The sequence below is a fragment of the Quercus suber genome, unplaced genomic scaffold (genome assembly GCF_002906115.3).
Source record: "Quercus suber isolate HL8 unplaced genomic scaffold, Cork oak 2.0 scaffold_151, whole genome shotgun sequence".
Classification (NCBI taxonomy): Eukaryota; Viridiplantae; Streptophyta; class Magnoliopsida; order Fagales; family Fagaceae; genus Quercus; species Quercus suber.
The window spans coordinates 728,365-747,671 of NW_027069612.1; the positions used below are offsets into that span (position 1 = coordinate 728,365).

A 19,307-nucleotide genomic window follows, 5' to 3' on the forward strand; every position below is an offset into this window, starting at 1 on the left:
AACTATAATGCATTTTCAGGTTAGGAAAAGAAATGTCACAACACAAAGTCAGCCAACACCCCAATGTGAAGGAGTACATCAAAGTCAACCAGCATCTCAGGTTATTATTATTACATTTATATGTTTCAACAAAATTACCTATATGTTGTTTCTAGTAGATTGATATCCTTGTGCACCTGTTCAGGTTGGACCCAACGAAGTTACAAGAAATTATAGTTTTGGAGTGTCAGTAGAAACAATGGCTGCTGCAAGTGAAACATCAAGAAGAATTACAAAATTTTATAAGAATGCACAAGGGCAAAAGTGAACGACATTTCTTGTGGTTAAATGTGCAAAAGTGAAGGTGCTTGTGGAGATAAACGTGTATTTTGAAGTGGATAGAACATTTAGATATTTTTTTTGTTATTGTTGAAATAGTTTGAGGATTACTACTATTTGGAACAATTTGAAGTATAGGTTATTTGATGTTACTATTTTGAACATGTTAATCTGTGCAATTAATACGATGTTTATTGGAAACCTTGTCAAATTATGCAATTGGCTAGATCAATTGTTTAGATATATTGTTATTCCCTGGAATGGTTTAATTTGCTTTATTGGAGGAAACCAAATAGAAAGCAGTCAACAATTGGCTTATTTGCTTTATTGACTTGGCTTTTTTGCAGGAAACCAAATAGAATGCACTAGTAGAGCAAATATATTAGAATGCTAGAAAGAATTGGCTTATTTGCTTTATTGACTATACAAGCTAGTGCTTAAAGCTGGCATTAATAGATAGTCTATGTGGTTGAGCAAGATGAAAATCACACTAGTAAAGAAATAGGTGCAAATTGCATGACTGTCATGGTAACAAGCAGGGAAAAAACTCATTATACAAATCAAAGACTGGGAGTTTAAATCTTCATAAAAAGCATGACTTGCAAACGTACAAGTAGTTATGCTCTCTCTCATGCACACACACACACAATCAAGAAACACCAAATTAATAAATAAAAACAAAAGAGAAGGTCGTTCAGTTATGGGGTAATTTTTTTAATATATATTCACAAAAAGTAATACAAAGTAGAATGGGAAAGTAATTTTCAGCCTTCCTTTATCCTTTTAGGCCCCATGATTATGATAATGCAGAGCAAATTAAAACCTAATACAGTCTGCCCTGCCCTGCCCTGCCCTTTTGAAGAATCTCATGGGAACCAAACACAATTGAATTTATCTTCCCAAAATTGAATCCCATCTCATTCTTATACAATAGGATAGTCTTGAAAGTTGATACATTCATTGGCAGCAAGGAAAGAAGCTAGACAATATGGCTTGGTTATGGTCCACCTTGCACCACCAAGGTTGATTCTGGGAAGTGGGAAAAGGAAAAAGCCACTCACAGTGCAGTCCTATATACCTTCAGTATACATCCCTGCATAGACAATATAAGCACTGTCATGAACTTATATAAAACATGTAAATAGAAACTATTTGGATCTATGTTAAAAAAAAAAAAAAAAAGCCATGCAATAGTATCCATCAGCCATGACATCTCAAATGGATACACGAATTTCTATTGCTTCTAAGGATTGCAAATAATATAATGGTACATACCCCTACCAGTTTAGTTCACTATATGATCTTTTCTTTCATATTCTATTTCTTTTGTTAGTTCTAATAGCCAATAGTCAGTTTTTGCTGATATGCAAAGTTTTGATTTCCATGTGATCCAAAAGTACCAATAAATGAATGATTAGAGTAGCTCTAGGAACCGTTTTAGCCACAGCACCAGAAAAAAGTAAATTACTTAATCTATGACATAAAAATTATAATAATACACAGACAAGTAGACAACTACAATGAATCACTAAAAGAAAATGTGTTACCTTAAACATATTTAAGTAAAATGGTCTTTAGGTTTTGAAGATGCTCAACAACAATGGCAGACCTCTCTGATTGTGGCCTTAACAATTGAAGAAATCTGGAAATCAAGGAACAATGCTCTCCATCAAAATGCAGCATGGGACGTGACCACCTCAAAAGCCAGCTCAAATTGCACCCAATTCAAGCAAATAGAAAATTAGAAATTGTAAAAGAACCATCTTTTATTTTTCCCACATTTTCTAAGCTAAAAGATAAGATTTTTAATCATTTGAAATCTAAGAAAATGTGTGATTTCCTACATATCTGGAAACTCAAAACATAAACCAAAGTCCCATCCATTTACTTTCATCTAGTACTTTCTAGGAAACCCAACACTAAAAAGAGCTAACTTATTTAGCTAGCTCAAAATCCCACTTTTTTTTTTTTTTTTTCCTAAAGAACCAAAGGGAATTCCAGTAGAGCATTTCATCAAACACTTTATGTGCATTCACACAATACATGTGAATGCACATAAAGACAGAAGCATATTTGAATTCAACATAAACCCAGTTGGCTCCTTCACGGCTCTTCCAAAAATAAAAAATAGCACAATCACATATTCACGCAAACTATAAATGTGTAGTGTGGAGAAAGAGCATCAGAGAAATATATATCATATCAGTATTAGATTTTGAAAAAGAGAGAATAAATACTTGAAATTGGTGCTCTACTCTGGGTTGTTCAATTGGCGAGTCAGTGGGTCAGTGGCTGTCGTCGGCGGCTGCTAGGGCTTGTGCTGTCGCGGCGGCAGCTACTGCTTGGGCTATTGCCGGCGGCGGCTAGGGCATGGAGTTTCAGGTAGCGACTGGGGTTTGATTTCTTTCCTCTCTCCCTTTCTGTCTCGCTGTAGGTTTGTACGGTAGGTAGAAATTTTATTTTATTTTTAATTTGGTCCGGTTAATACCTATTTTCCTCACTTAGTTTGTAATTTTTTTATTAAAAATATGCCACGTCATTAAAGAAAATGCCAAATCATTGTGAGATTAGCTACGTAAGTAACACCGTTAACAGAAGTTAGTAAAAGGACCAATACAACTCAGTTTTAAAAGTTAAGGGACTAATTATGCTCGCTTCAAACTTGAGGGACCAATTGCGCACATAGGGTAAACTTCAGGGACCAATAGTGTAGTTTCGCCAAAAAATATTGATTAAGATTGTAGCTTTAAGCTACAACTAATTTTGTAGCTAATTTTTGTCCAAAATAAAATGGACAAAGTTTAGTTACAAAATTAGTTGTAACGTAAGACTACAGCTTTACCTAATAAAATAAATATTATTACATATTTTGAAAATATAACCGTAGAATTACATGTTCTTTATGCTTTTAATACACATGTCAAATTTTGTGTCAATCGGATATTATTTATTATGTGATCTATAAGTTTATATTTTATGCATAATTTTAAATTACAAAAACTTGCAATTTAAACAATTTATTGATGATCACGCAACTATTGATCTTTAAGGGTATGTTTGGTACACTGTAATAGCTCCTGTAATGTAATAGTTATTCATGTGTAATATCAATTCGGTCATTTGGTTGCATCTTTATTACATGGATAAGTTATTACAATGGAATAACCATTCTTTAAATTGAAGAATAGTTATTCCTTTTTAAAATTGATGTAATAGTTATTCCTTAGTGTATATAATAGGTTTTAAAATTAATATATTTCCAAAAATATAAAGTTTCCTTATACATCATCTTTTACAAGTTTTCCATATGTAACAATCAAACTTATGAATAAGAATAGTAATTCCATTACAATGTCTTCTATTCCCTGTAATAAAGATTATTATTCCTAATGTAATCTACATTCAGTGTACCAAACGTATCCTAATTTTATATAAATTTTGCAAGTATGAATGATATAAGAAAAATATGTAATCCAATTGTAAATTTGTCAAAATTCACCTTCAATAAAAAAATATTGAGTAAGGTTGTACTCTTAAGTTACAATCAATTTTGTAGCTAAATTTTGTTTAAATAAAACTGAGAAGAAATGGAATTTGGACTAAATTCCTAGAAAAGCTCAAATTCCCCTCCAACCATACCGATCGGGCTTTACCCCAAAATCCTTATGTTTTTTTAGGGTTGGGCTCAATACTCTTCACTTCATAGAACAGGTTCATCGGCCCTTATCTTTTCTAAATCACACAATGGACTCATGGCAACGTTGTTTCATCGCCTCACGGATTGGGCTCATGGCCCATATATTCTCCACGTCATGATTCAACTTATGGCCTGTGCTTCATTTTTATGGAATTGGGGTTAAACCTGCATCTTGCTATGTCATCACAAATTGGTTGGTATCATGGCCCATATTATTGTCCATCTCATTTGATTGGGCCGGAATCCCATATTCTTTCTCCTCGAGGGATCAAGACTCAAGGATCACAGTATTTCTCTTGTCTCCTCATGGAAGGCTTCCCAATAAGATTGGTTAATTTTGTTTTATTTCAAATGTAAGAATCAGGCTTAATATTAAATTATATTAGCCGCTAACTAGTGCAATACACAAAAGAAACTTTGCATAAATGTATAATATATTATGAAACAAATGATATATATTAATTAATAAGTTATAATAAATAAGCGTTTATAATTGGGCCTATGAATCAAGTCAAATTCGCCCCAATTACTAACACATGTTTTTTAAACATAAGACTTATGCTTGAGATTAAGTTATATTACACGTAATTTTTTTTTTTTTTTTTGATAAGACGTAATAAATTTTTATGGTTGAACATTCTCATGCTACTTGTTTTTTTTTTTTTTTGAGAGAGTTTCATACTACTTGATTAGGTGTGTGTAAAAATTTTTATTCATTTATAAATCTACATTAATGATTAATAATTAAATTATTGTTAATATACCAATAATTGCACAGTCCAGTCGCACCCATCCTCTTCCCCTCCCATTTTCCGTGGATTTGATCCTGCCTCTCCCCTTCTAAAATTAGCAACAATAATAAATTTAATATTATATTAATTTATTTTATTAAATTAATTTATTTTTATTTGTGAACTTATAAAAATTAGATTTATTAATCTTATAATGTAAGAAATTATATATATATGATTTTCACTAGTACATGGATCATATAAATTACCAATAAGTTAATTACCAATAAGTTTTTCTTTTCCGTAAAAAAATATAAATTACCAATAAGTTAAAAATAATAGATTGATATCTTGACACTTATTTCCAACTTTAGAAAATCAAATCTCAAATCTATATAAAATTATAAATACACATTTCATGTGTGTATATATATTTAATTGAGTTTTATATATGTAAGTTTATTAATGAACACATTATTGTGTTTGAATTTAACTCAAAAGCCTATTTAATTAATTTATTAAATAAATAAATATAAACAAAATTTTTTATAGATGAAATTGAGCTATTTGTAAAACCGTTAGAAAATCCAAGTAAAGGGCCTCACTACCTCACTAGGCAATGGTTGAACCCAATTTCAGACAATTTTTTTATTTTACTTTGTAGCAGGCCGGATGTGAAATAAATGGATCAAATAAAATTTCGAACCCGAGAAAAATAAGAACTATGAAACGGAGTTTAATATAAAACGACGCCGTTTCTATGAAAAAGAAAAAACCCCGAAAAGTCTAAAACCCTTCTCTTTGAATCTGTGACCTAGTTCTCCTCATTCATATTCTCGATTTCTCTCTCTCTCTCTCTCTCTCTGAAGAACCATCGAATTCGGCAGCCATGGCGAGCACCAAAGTTCAGAGGATTATGACCCAACCCATTGTAAGCTCACTCCTTTACTTTCGTTTCTCAGTATTTGTTTGTTTGTTTTTTTTGTTTTCTATGTTCACTCACTCTTTCCCTTTTTTTTTGTTTCGTTTCTTGGGGTTCGTGCGGCGCCAGAACCTGATTTTCAGGTTTCTTCAGAGTGTAAGTCTTTGTTTTTGGCTTCTGGGTTTGCTTTGATTTGGTTTTTCTTTAATGGGTGAGCTTTTGTGCTAATTTTTGCTCTTTTTTCTGTTTTGGTTGGAAATTGGTACAGAAAGCTCGCATTCAGATTTGGCTTTTTGAGCAGAAAGACCTGAGGATCGAGGGCCGAATCATTGTAAGTTTATGTCTAACTTTGTAAATCTTGTATTTTTTTTTTAATTACTACTTAATTTTTCTATGGTTTGTAGATTTTTTTTTTTTTTTTTTCCGGTTTTGTGGTTTAGCTAGCTTGAGAATAATTTTTAAAAAGTTTATAATTTTTAGGGAAGATTAAATTTGGGAAGTTCATTACAGTGTTTAAAGTGGAGCGACATAAATTTTGTGGTGCAAGGAGGATGTGTTAACATCTAAAATGTTTTTTGGTGTAATTGGAGGGTTAAGTTCATGACTGATACATTCGATGAAGGAAGTGAGAATGTTACACATTGTCTAAGACTTGTTCAAAAGTTGTCATTATTCATGCTGGTAGATAGATTAGTTGGAATATTTGAGTGAAATGATTCATGAAATTGTATGAAATTGCTTTTCTCAGGTTTAGGGTTGGATAGCACCAGTTCGGACTATGATATAGTGATTTACTAAAAGGAGAGATTTATATTACCTTGTTTATAAGTAAGGATTGGTTTGCAATGTTTATAGTTAGTAGGTAGGGACACATGTGAGCTCTCGTCATCTATAGCATTGTGGCCAAACCAGGAAATTTAGAAGCATGGTATTAAATATTACTTATTTCAAGCTCAAATAATTTTCTGAAATAAGTTTTGAAAGAGGGGGACTAATTAAGTGTGATGTGTCCTCTCTATATCTCCATGCACTTGATCTCTAATAAGTCGAGATGTATTGGTCTTTCTTTTCTGTCATACTTTTGAAGCTCTCTTTTATTTAAACAATGCATGGCTCTGCCAAAAAAATAAAAAACTGCCTTATCCTTATGTTTTGAATGAAATATTGGCTACACTAGAAAACATATATTCGGTTTGCAGAGATTTTTTTTGCTATCTTTTTATGATTAAAGTATATCATAGTTAAACATAGTCAGCTTGGATATTGAAGGAGCAATATCTTTTCCTGATACTTGACCTCTTGAACTAACTGCATATTTGTCAGTACTGATGGCTTCATTTTTTCTCATTATAATTTATGGATTGATTATCAAACTTCATACGTTTCTGCCATGAACTTGCCCTTATTTCTTTTTTTTTTTTTTTAATTTTTTTTATAAGTAATTAACTTCATTGAAAAATAGATGAAAAAATACAAAGCACAAAGGCATTGTGATATAGCAACAACAAAAAATCTAAACTAACTAGCCATGAAAGTACAAAAATCAATTAAATCATGCAAAAGAATTAAGAATATAAAAAATTGTAGCATCTTCCCACTCAAACAATGTCTAAAATAATGAAAGTTTCAAGTCGTGAATCAATCTTTGATCCCCTTTAAAAGTATGCCCATTCCATTCCCTCCAAATACCCCATATTCAGAATTGAAGGATCATACTCCAAAGCTCCTTAATTTTGTGTCTGTTGAACTTGCTTGACCAACTAGCTAGAAGCTCCACAACAACACACGGCATGACCCTATGAACCCCAAATAAAGAACACACCATATTACATAACTCTTGAGCTACAGGGCAGTGTAGGAGTAGTGATCAATAGTCTTCCCACCAATCCGCAACAACCACTTGCCGCCTCTGCAAATTATCAACAGTCAAAATTTTCCCCAATGTCACAGTCCAAATGAAAAAACTCAACTTTGTAGGAATTTTCGGTTTCCACAATGAAAGAACTTATTGTGTGGTTTGTCAGTACTGTTGGCTTTATTTTCATTATTATCTATGCATTAATTATCTATTCTGAAAGTTTTCTGCCATGAATTTGGCATTGTGATTTAAGCTTTTGGTTATTTTATTTCTTTGAAGATTATTTGGAGTAGCAAGTATGGTCAAGCTAAAAATTTCACTGATATGCTCATTTAGAAATTTTAGATTGGAATCGTCCTCTAAAGTATTTTAAGTTAATTAAGGATCCTTAATGTATGACTAAATTGTAACTAGTGTGAAGACAAATGGAGTATTGCAAGTGAGTCTCTTATCACTATAGGTTTGCTTCAAGGATCAACATTCAGTCCATATCTCTTTGCTCTAGTGATGGATGAGCTCACCAAATCGATTCAAAAGGAAGTCCCTTAGTGTATGCTTTTTGCAGATGATATAGTTTTAGTAAATGAAATTAGTGGTGGAGTTAATGCCAAGTTAGAAATTTGGTGAGACACTTTATAATCTAAAGACTTTCGATTAAGTAGGACTAAAATAGAGTACATGGAATTTAAGTTTAGTAAAAGTAGAAACAAAGATGAAGGGATTGTAATATTTGATGGTCAAGAGATACCTAAAGAACAAAGAGCTTTTGATATAATGGCTACATAATCCATAAAAGATGGAGAGACTGAAGAGGATGTGAATTATAAATTAAGAGCAAGTCGGTGGATGAAGTAGAGAAGTGAATCAAGAGTATTGTATGATCATAGAATGTAGGTTAAAAGGAAAAATTCTATAAGATTGTTATAAGACCAATTATGTTTTGTGATATTGAATGTGGGATTGTTAAGAGTTAAGAAAATTTTAGTGTAATTGAAATGAGAATTTTAATATTGATAATTGGAATTACATGGAAGTATAGGATTTTTGATAATTAGATAGTTACAATGGTGGTGGGGGGGGAGGACCCTGGATGCTATAGAAACACTAGGAGGTGCCAACTAGTTGAGCTATAAGTCTCCTGATAAGTGGATATATATGAAAATATAGGATTTGAAATGAGGAAATTCGGTTAAAGATAGGGGTGACCCTAATTGATGAAAAGATGAGGGAGAGTTGCTTGAGATGGTTTGATCATGTTTATAGGAGCGAGATTAATGCACAAATGAGAAAGAGTGAGTTGATTCAAGTTGAAGGAACAAAGAATTGTAGAGGAAAACCAAAAACAAAATTAGTAGAATTAGTAAAAAAAAAGATATCTCAATTAAGGAAGTAACAAAGAGTATGACTTTGGATAGAATTTTATTTTTGATAATTTGATAGTTGGGGGAGATGGGATTTGGAACTTTGAAATCTTTGCAAACGTGTAATTTCTTGGTTTGCCTTTCTGTCCATGACTGTGGCCTATGCGTATTTTACTTATTAGCATCAGTATTCTATAGATTTCTTAGATCAATGTACAATGGAGTTTGTCTAATTTTGGCTGTTGAGTGAAATTTGATGCACAGGATTGCACCAAATTGGTCATGCATAATAAGATGTAGGTTTCGACTGAAAATGGCAAAATAGCTGACCAATGTGGTGCAATCATTAACTGTTGACATTTGGGTATAAAGCCAATCAGCTAAATTGTTGGAGTTCCAATGGGAATGCCATTGTGTGTTGATCCTACTTTTCAGATGTAATGATGTATACTCTTTTGAGGCTTGCCCTTACAAGAGACTTGGGGAATGTATGTTATGAAACAATTAAAAGTTTTTATCCAAAAATGAAGATATATGCTTTAAATCCGATGCCTTGAATGGCCTCTTTGTGTCTGAGTGATGCACTCTACACAACTGAGACATAGCTTTCTATAATTGACCTGGAAGTTTATGGTTTATGTTATTGTAGTGTATCAATTAAGTGATATAAATATTATTGTAACTAGATATTTCAATCGCTTAGTTTTGGCTCAACTAAATTTTTTTGAGCTATTTTGACCACAAAGGTGGAGTAATAGAACATTCTTGTTCCCCATGGGGATATTTCTGTTGTGTATAATTTGATTATGAGCTACATCTATTTGCCTATGGCTTTGTTTCATGTTAGCATGGTAGCCCTGGTCATTTCTTACATCTCCCACCCCCATCTCTGACAGTCTCACTATCTTTAACTGACCCAAAAATAATTGGGAATATGGCTTGGTTGAGTTGGCTAATATAGAGTATAGACATGCTAATATTTTTTTAATTGGTAAGTTACAAATGCACCTGATGAGTCTTAAACTCAGTACCCCACCCTCTACCTAGCACATAAAGGAGGAGGAGGTGCCAATTGAGCTAGAGCTCATTGGCAGTAGAGACATACTAATATTACGTGATTATTTTTCTTTTCCTTTTCAACAATCTGACTTTCTTTTCATTGCCAAGAGGCTAAAGCTGCTTTCTTACTCAAAAGCTTAAGCTATAGCCTCTTTATTACTCAAAAGCTTAAGTCTCACATGGATTGGAGTCTTCATTCCATGGTGGCCTTTTTGGACCCCTTCGTTGCCTCCTATCTATAAAGTTCTTCTATTCATCTCCAATTCTGCCATCATTATAATCATAAATAGAGTTTGTCACCTCAAATGTTTGATATGGTATATACAGCATGAGCAGATATGGTTATGAGGGATGGCAACTTGGAGGGTTTTCTACATGGATCCCATTCCCCACCCTTGCCTCGCTCAAAGAACTCTGTCCCCTGTCCCCACCTTAGGTGGTAATTACTCAGTGTGTCCTTGCCCCATGGGGATTTGTACCCCTCCCCAAATTCTGAAAATTTCTGATAAATCCCAAATTTTAACCATATATCCTTCATAAGATCCAGAGCTTTTCCCTTTTTCAATCCTTATCTTGAACTATTTTTTTTTTTTATAAGGTTTGGCCCCAAAGGAGAAGTGGATAGGGAGATCCGAACTTTTTTATGAGGTTTGGGTCCCAGCCAATTTCCACAAAGTGAGAGAAATGAACTAACTGTGGAGGGCAAGCAGGCAAGGTGATGACGCTCGGGGGCTGAAGCTCAAGCAGCCAATGTTGTTTCTCACTGAACCAATACTACCCTTCTTGAAGCCACTACTGGTCTTCACGAAGCCGTTCTACTTGAGAAACCATCGGATCTCAAATCTTTACAGTTTTGAGGGGTTTGTAGTTTGGGAATTGGGAATAGGAAAGTGTGGTGAGCAAGTGTAGTGATTGTTGAGGACATCTCAAAGAGATGGGGGAGAGGAAGACATGGATGTGTGTGTGTGTGTGAGAGAGAGAGAGATAGAGAGAGGCATCTGTGGCATGAAAGGCTCTGAGAGAGAGAGGCATCTGTGGCATGAAAGGCAACAAATTCTAGACATAAGAGTATATAATTGAGGAGTGTTTTGGTAATATTATGAACTCATTAAATTTAAATATACTCTGAGGCACGGCAGGGCAATCACAACATGTCCCTTCTTGATCTCACTACTAATTATTTTGCAAAACAGTCCCCACCCTGTCCACTTCATGGGGCGGTGGTATTTGCTATACCTAATGTTTTCTAATCAGTGCACTTATCAAAATGGTTTCTAATCAGTGCACTTATCAAAATGGTTTCTAATCAGTGCATATGGTAAGATATTCACTCACCCATCTGTATCAATCTGTTCACAAATATTTTAATGGCTATAAGACTACACAGTTTTGCTTTTGCTTTCCTATATTCTCTTTACATATATACTTCTTAGTCAAGTAGTACACTTTAGCTCATGCCTTGACAGTCTTATATGGGGTAGCTGGCTTGATGGAGACTGCAAGCTGAACATTTGTATGCCACCTTCACCGCTGCAATTAAGAGCCTGACTTTGCTAGAAAAAAAGCTAGTCCTTGAGATTTGTCAATCAGTTGTTAGGGTGCACATAGCAACTAATCCATGCCATGAAAATGCATTAATTTTTTATTCCTTACAAATTAAGGCCTTATTAATATATGATGCAGATGTTTAAATTTTGGAGTTTATAAAATCTGGAGGAGGATTCTTACTCATAATAATCTCATCAGGAGAGGATTCTATTTAGTTAGTTGGTGCTGTCTGTGTTGTGGGGGCACGTTGGATCATCTATTGGTACATTGTGATGTTACTTATGCTTTGTGGTGCTTTATCTTTGGAGCATTTGGGATTCAGTGGGTGTTACCTAAGTGGGTGATTGATGTGTTGTTTGGATGGAAAAAATGGTTTGGGAAGCACTCATCGGATATTTAGAACCTTACCCCTTATGTTTGATGTGGACATTGCGGAGGGAATGAAACAGATGCCCTTTTGAAGCTGCAGAAAGCTCAGTGAAGTTAAAACCAGTGATGATTAGAACTCTGTTTGAATGGTCTGTGTGTGTTACAGATAGCAATTTCCTTTTTAGATTTCAAAGAATCACTTTACTTTTGTGCATAAATTTTTTTAAAAAAAATCTTTTAGGCTACTTTGTGTTCATTGTTGTGCACATGAAATAGTCTATTCTCTTAATAAAATACATTACTTAATAATAATAATAATAATAATAATAATAATAATAAAGCATTCAAGAAACAGTAGAAAAAGAAAGTTGGACCATTTGGCACGTTATCAGGTTTTGCACTCTGTTTTAGAACTAGGTTATTACTTGCACACCAGTTTCTACATTTCTTCTGGGCATTATGTCTTTTTGTGTATGTCTGTGCTTGTGCCTGGGAGTACAAATAAAAATGAAAAATTTAATGTCATTTTTGCTGTGCCTTTTTAACTTCTTAAATCTTTTCACTCTGTAATACAATCAGTTTCTCAATAGATTTAGGGTAATAATTTCTTTAGAGACTTGCCATCTAGGAATGATAAATATTATATAGAAAATGGTCAGCATTTCTATTTTCTAGCATCTTTCATAATTCCAAGTGAATAAATGTTGATTTGTTCAAATGTTAGTTTTTGTGCCCTATGGGGATTTGACGAGTCCTTGCCATCAAGGAGTGATAGATATATTAAATAAAATGTCAGCATTTCAAGCATCTTTCATAATTATAAGTGAATAAATGTAAATTCATTCAAAAAAATTTTGTGCCTTACAGGGCTTTGATGAATACATGAATTTGGTTTTGGATGATGCTGAAGAAGTCAATGTCAAAAAGAAGAGCAGGAAATCTTTAGGTGGGCTCATTTTATCGCTACTTTTTCTGTGTATTGTATTTCATCTCCTAAATGTGCATATGCTGAAGTGGTTCATTTGTTTTGTTTAGGGCGGATTCTTCTCAAGGGAGACAACATAACTTTGATGATGAATTCGTAAGTTTGTTGAAACTGCGACCACCTCTCTCTCTCTCTCTCTCATGATTTCTTCTCTTAACGATTTTCTTTTCAAATTACAGTGGAAAGTGATGATGATTCCAGCAGTTGTGTAAATTGGCATCATGTTGCCTTTTCAATCAAATGGAGGTCTCTAGCATCTTTGTACTGCGGCTATGTTAGATACATCTTGGACATTTAAGTATGATTTATGTAACTTACAAATGATTTTCTATCCATTGAGTAGATACATTGGCACTTTAACTCTTATACATGGTTTGGGTTGGTGTAATATTCAAATGGCACAAGAAAGATTTGATTGATGTGTTCGTATTGCTCAAAAGGGCACTGTTTTGCTTCTAAGATCGTTTAACAAAAATTAATTAAGCAGATGTGTAGAGACTCCTGCGGCTTACGTGCACTGAAAGTCTGAAATGATTCAATTTGGTTATGATCCTAACTCCAGACGCATTGTTTAGTATCATTATGCTTCAATTGTCTTGGTAGCAATTTATAGGTTTCATATGATTTGTGGGAATGCTTTGAATTGTGAGACTGTTTATATTGTACTGGATTGGGTACTATAATCTTTTGACTCTGATAATGTACAGAGAGGGTGATGCCATGGAATATCCATTACAAGAACGTGTTCTCGCATTCTGTTAAAAGCCATAGCCTAAGGAACCAAGAAAAGTTCATCATCTCGTGTTTGGTCTACAAGAATTTTTCAAATGCAGTGTGATTTAGTTAGTTTAACAAGTAAAGCCTTTTGTCAAGAGCCTTGCAGCTTAACTAATTTGTATTGCATGTGTCTTCAATGGAGATATCTAGGGTCCAAAGCTTCAAATTCTCTTATCCCAACTATTGATATATCAAAAAAGTATAAAATTAAAAACCAGCAAATCCTTTTGTCATCGAATAGAGAATATGGATTTGAATCCAGTAATATATCAAAAACTTATTGTTATCTCAGTTTATCAATGATGTTGTAGCTACAAATCCTTCTCATCTAACAAAAAACACAGCTTAATCAAATGAATGCATAAAACCAGCTTCAGAGTCCTGTATATGAAATTTCAATAATTTAACTAATGATGAAAATGAAAAGAAGAAAAAAAAAATGAAAGAAAAGGACAGTGGCAGGGCAAAATGGTTAGGAGAGCTTTTAGTGTGATTGAAATGAGCCAGTCAGCTGGGCAGGGTGTGTAGGAAGTGACTGGTTAGAGAAATAGGAGGACCCAGTCAGGGGATTAGGGTTGGAATGGTGGAGGGGTCACGAATCTCGTCATGGTGCACCCCTTTGTCCTAAGTTAAGCATTTAGTATACCATATGCCTCCTCATCAGGTAGCAAATGCTTTGACCCTTTTGTTCTCTTTTTTCAGCCACTACTACTACTACTGATTACTGACTCATCCTCCACACATATCATATCATTTCTTTCCTTTCTCTCTTCCAAACCAAGTAATACGACATACCTATCTTTGTATTCTTTTAGCTTGTTTGTTACTTCCCCCTCCCTTATTCCATAGCCTTTAAAGTGAACATTGTGTTCTTTTTCTTTGAGATGAATCATCATGTCTAATATTTGAGAGAGGGATGTAAAATGTAAATTCATTCAAAAAAATTTTGTGCCTTACAGGGCTTTGATGAATACATGAATTTGGTTTTGGATGATGCTGAAGAAGTCAATGTCAAAAAGAAGAGCAGGAAATCTTTAGGTGGGCTCATTTTATCGCTACTTTTTCTGTGTATTGTATTTCATCTCCTAAATGTGCATATGCTGAAGTGGTTCATTTGTTTTGTTTAGGGCGGATTCTTCTCAAGGGAGACAACATAACTTTGATGATGAATTCGTAAGTTTGTTGAAACTGCGACCACCTCTCTCTCTCTCTCTCTCTCATGATTTCTTCTCTTAACGATTTTCTTTTCAAATTACAGTGGAAAGTGATGATGATTCCAGCAGTTGTGTAAATTGGCATCATGTTTCCTTTTCAATCAAATGGAGGTCTCTAGCATCTTTGTACTGCGGCTATGTTAGATACATCTTGGACATTTAAGTATGATTTATGTAACTTACAAATGATTTTCTATCCATTGAGTAGATACATTGGCGCTTTAACTCTTATACATGGTTTGGGTTGGTGTAATATTCAAATGGCACAAGAAAGATTTGATTGAATCAAATGCTGCCTTGCTTTGATCCAGTTATTGGCCCACCCTGCTGCTAATTTTTTTTCTGTTGGATTAGGTGATCAATTGATGTGTTCATATTGCTCAAAAGGGCACTGTTTTGCTTCTAAGATCGTTTAACAAAAATTAATTAAGCAGATGTGTAGAGACTCCTGCGGCTTACGTGCACTGAAAGTCTGAAATGATTCAATTTGGTTATGATCTCAACTCCAGACGCATTGTTTAGTATCATTATGCTTCAATTGTCTTGGTAGCAATTTATAGGTTTCATATGATTTGTGGGAATGATTTGAATTGTGAGACTGTTTATATTGTACTGGATTGGGTACTATAATCTTTTGACTCTGATAATGTACAGAGAGGGTGATGCCATGGAATATCCATTACAAGAACGTGTTCTCGGATTCTGTTAAAAGCCATAGCCTAAGGAACCAAGAAAAGTTCATCATCTCGTGTTTGGTCTACAAGAATTTTTCAAATGCAGTGTGATTTAGTTAGTTTAACAAATTAAGCATTTTGTCAAGAGCTTTGCAGCTTAACTAATTTGCATTGCATGTGTTTTCAATGGAGATATCTAGGGTCCAAAGCTTCAAATTCTCTTATCCCAACTATTGATATATCAAAAAAGTATAAAATTAAAAACCAGCAAATCCTTTTGTCATCGAATAGAGAATATGGATTTGAATCCAGTAATATACCAAAAACTTATTGTTATCTCAGTTTATCAATGATGTCGTAGCTACAAATCCTTCTCATCTAACAAAAAACACAAAGCTTAATCAAATGAATGCATAAAACCATCTTCAGAGTCCTGTATATGAAATTTCAATAATTTAACTAATGATGAAAATGAAAAGAAGAAAAAAAAAAAAAAAATGAAAGAAAAGGACAGTGGCAGGGCAAAATGGTTAGGAGAGCTTTTAGTGTGATTGAAATGAGTCAGTCAGCTGGGCAGGGTGTGTAGGAAGTGACTGGTTAGAGAAATAGGAGGACCGAGTCAGGGGATTAGGGTTGGAATGGTGGAGGGGTCACGAATCTCGTCATGGTGCACCCCTTTGTCCTAAGTTAAGCATTTAGTATACCATATGTCTCCTCATCAGGTAGCAAATGCTTTGACCCTTTTGTTCTCTTTTTTCAGCCACTACTACTACTACTGATTACTGACTCATCCTCCACACATATCATATCATTTCTTTCCTCTCTCTTCCAAACCAAGTAATACGACATACCTATCTTTGTATTCTTTTAGCTTGTTTGTTACTTCCCCCTCCCTTATTCCATAGCCTTTAAAGTGAACATTGTGTTCTTTTTCTTTGAGATGAATCATCATGTCTAATATTTGAGAGAGGGATGTAATATTTTGATTGTGGAAGCCTTGGATGACTGATTGAGTGAAACTTTCTAGTGGACAAACAATGGGTGCGAACTTAGATCATGTTTCAGACAGTATCAATCTTCACAACTTGTTTTTGTATTCAAGAAAATTAGTGGAAGCCTTAATGAGTAGTTTGAATTTTTGTGTTCGAATATGCTGTGGGAAAAATCCAATTTTTATAAAACTTAATATCCCTGAAGGCTCCACTTCACCAACTAGTAGTTGTAAGGTTCAGGTATTTTTTACGGTAGCCCTTTTTATTAGGGGAAATTTCTATTGATACACTCACTTAAACACATAGTACATGAACTAAATTTTTTGAACTAAAATTGTGATTTTATGTGTAAAAGTGGTAGGTATATATACTAGTGTTTAAATGAGTGTGTGAAATAGACATTGCTCTTTTAATACTTTGCCTTTTCCACACCATTGGGGCTATAGTCATTGTTGACAAGCTAAGTTCCCAACTTCGCATATTAAAATTTACTACTGAATCATTGCATAAGATGTGCAGTTTTTAAATTCAATTTATTGTACATAGAGACAGACTGCAATTATTTGCATAGGGACCTACACTTACTCCAATCTCCAAGGAGTGTATGGCTGCTTAAGATTTGAAAAATCATTTTAAGAGGTTGGTTTGGAATTAGGTATCGTGTAACTTTTGAAGATGTTTATTTTGAAAAAAATTTCGTTGAATTATTTTTCTTCTTATACTTTCTTGTTTCTAAAGTTTTATGATGAACAAAGACCAATAGCTAACTTATTTATAAAATATTAAAATGTTCAAAACTCAAGTTTTTTGCATTTTAAAACTTATGCATAAATGAAGAGTTTTTTTTTTTTTTTTTCAAAAGCGAAATATTTCATGATTTCATTAACCACAAACATTAAAATACAACAAAGATAATAGAAATTCAAAGAAACCCCTAGCATTTTTGACCTATCAACAAGGAGAATGTGTTGGGGGCTCAGATTGCTCCCAAAGCTGGGATGTCCCAAGGTTTCTAGCAACCTAAGCTAGCTCATGAGCCACTCTGTTGTAGTTCCTTTTCAGGTGCTTAACTTTCCACAAATCAAAAGAACAAAGCAGAGAAAATGACGAGTATATAGATTATATAATAATTCTATTAACACAAATTTTGGCGCCATATTAATAGGTACATTACGCGTTAATAAGAACCTCTTCTTTTTAGTAGATTATGACACCCTTTGATAATATATTTTACGTGATGATCCTTTCCACAACCATCGGACAAAACTCCAAAAAGACTTTATGATTTAAAAGTGTTAAAATAAATAAATTCTGGTGTAATTGGCTAAATGATTGAATACTTATCGCTTACCTCAGCTAGTAACCAAAAAAAAGTTAGTAACTAATATCCCAACATATTAAACGAATGCCTTACATGAAAAATTCTCAATGTATATTATTTTATTTAAATATCCATTTTTGCATAATGTAGAATTTCTACATTATACTGATAATTTATTTTTTTATTTATTTATTTTCTCTATTCACTTTGGTCCCATTGTGATTAACTCCTAGTTTTGCCACTCTTCCTTTTTTGACTAAAACAGTAAAACCTTTACTAAACCTTTACTAAAGTGACTTTGCTGTGATTGCAATGGCACAGAGAGAGCTAGGCTCGCAAAGATTGATGGCGAAAACTCGAGTTGAAAGATAGAACTTCACGACATGATTGTAGTGTGTTCACCTTATGCACATTTTTAGGGTTCTTATGCTCTTTCAGTCTTTCTTATCTCAAATGGTTCGAAAAGCGAAAGTGATGCATTTGTCCTGTCCATGCACATGGAAGGAACAATGTGCTTACTCTTCTTTGCTTACACCATGTGAATAACAAAACAAAAGGGGTTGCTTTTGTTGAAGAATTAGAGATTATCTGCAAGAAATATTCTTATAAAGTAGTGATGGTTCAGTGAAAAAATATACATGTAAAGTAGTGATGGGACACTAGGAAACCAAATTTTTGTTTATGTTTTTCTTTATCTAGTGTTGAAAATAAATTAAACCAAGTATCCAACATCAAAACTAATATCAGTACAAACAATGTATGAATGTTCCATGCATGGAAATACATTCAAATAGTGAATAATTAGTGCAATGTACTCAACAAACAATATTAGACCACCAACGGTTGTGGTACAATTGGTAGGTGACTGTTGAGGCTTTACCACATCCTAAGTTCGAGTTTCTGCGGGGATTGTAATTGCAATTTTTGGTAAGTCCCAGATACCAATAGAGCTTGGAGTGTGTGAGAGATCAAGGTCTTCGAGCTCCGGTTTGAACTGGTGGTACCTATGAGCTTACCCAAATGTACCGTGGGGCGTAGGACAATGACTGTCGTACGCGAGTCCCCCTCCCCCCCTTTTTTTTCTCAAAAAAATTTTCTTTATCTAGTGTTGAAAATAAATTAAACCAAGTATCCAACATCAAAACTAATATCAGTACAAACAATGTATGAATGTTCCATGCATGGAAATACATTCAAATAGTGAATAATTAGTGCAATGTACTCAACAAACAATATTAGACCACCAACGGTTGTGGTACAATTGGTAGGTGACTGTTGAGGCTTTACCACATCCTAAGTTCGAGTTTCTGCGGGGATTGTAATTGCAATTTTTGGTAAGTCCCAGATACCAATAGAGCTTGGAGTGTGTGAGAGATCAAGGTCTTCGAGCTCCGGTTTGAACTGGTGGTACCTATGAGCTTACCCAAATGTACCGTGGGGCGTAGGACAATGACTGTCGTACGCGAGTCCCCCTCCCCCCC

At 34.0% G+C, this 19,307-nt stretch overlaps 1 protein-coding gene and 2 long non-coding RNA genes across 4 annotated transcripts; 2 read left to right on the forward strand and 1 right to left on the reverse strand.

The window, feature by feature from the left end:
* Positions 1-1,016: 1,016 nt before the first annotated feature.
* Positions 1,017-2,754, reverse strand: LOC136069086 (uncharacterized). 2 transcript variants are annotated; one of them, XR_010630363.1, is made up of 3 exons: positions 2,556-2,754; positions 1,866-1,960; positions 1,017-1,411 (listed from the first exon to the last, which is right to left on the reverse strand). It is a non-coding gene; the product is annotated as an uncharacterized LOC136069086 (long non-coding RNA). The 2 variants fall into 2 exon arrangements; XR_010630362.1 differs by having other exon boundaries at positions 1,866-2,026.
* Positions 2,755-5,522: 2,768 nt separating this feature from the next.
* On the forward strand, positions 5,523-13,267 carry LOC112022211 (uncharacterized). Its single transcript, XM_024054788.2, has 6 exons — positions 5,523-5,677; positions 5,798-5,824; positions 5,937-5,999; positions 12,731-12,809; positions 12,899-12,944; positions 13,028-13,267. Exons 1-6 carry the CDS (start codon positions 5,636-5,638, stop codon positions 13,035-13,037), a joined length of 267 nt encoding a protein of 88 aa, XP_023910556.1. The 5' UTR covers positions 5,523-5,635; the 3' UTR covers positions 13,038-13,267.
* Positions 13,268-14,575: 1,308 nt separating this feature from the next.
* LOC136069087 (uncharacterized) lies at positions 14,576-14,782 on the forward strand. The gene is made up of 2 exons (XR_010630364.1): positions 14,576-14,663; positions 14,753-14,782. It is a non-coding gene; the product is annotated as an uncharacterized LOC136069087 (long non-coding RNA).
* Positions 14,783-19,307: the final 4,525 nt, after the last annotated feature.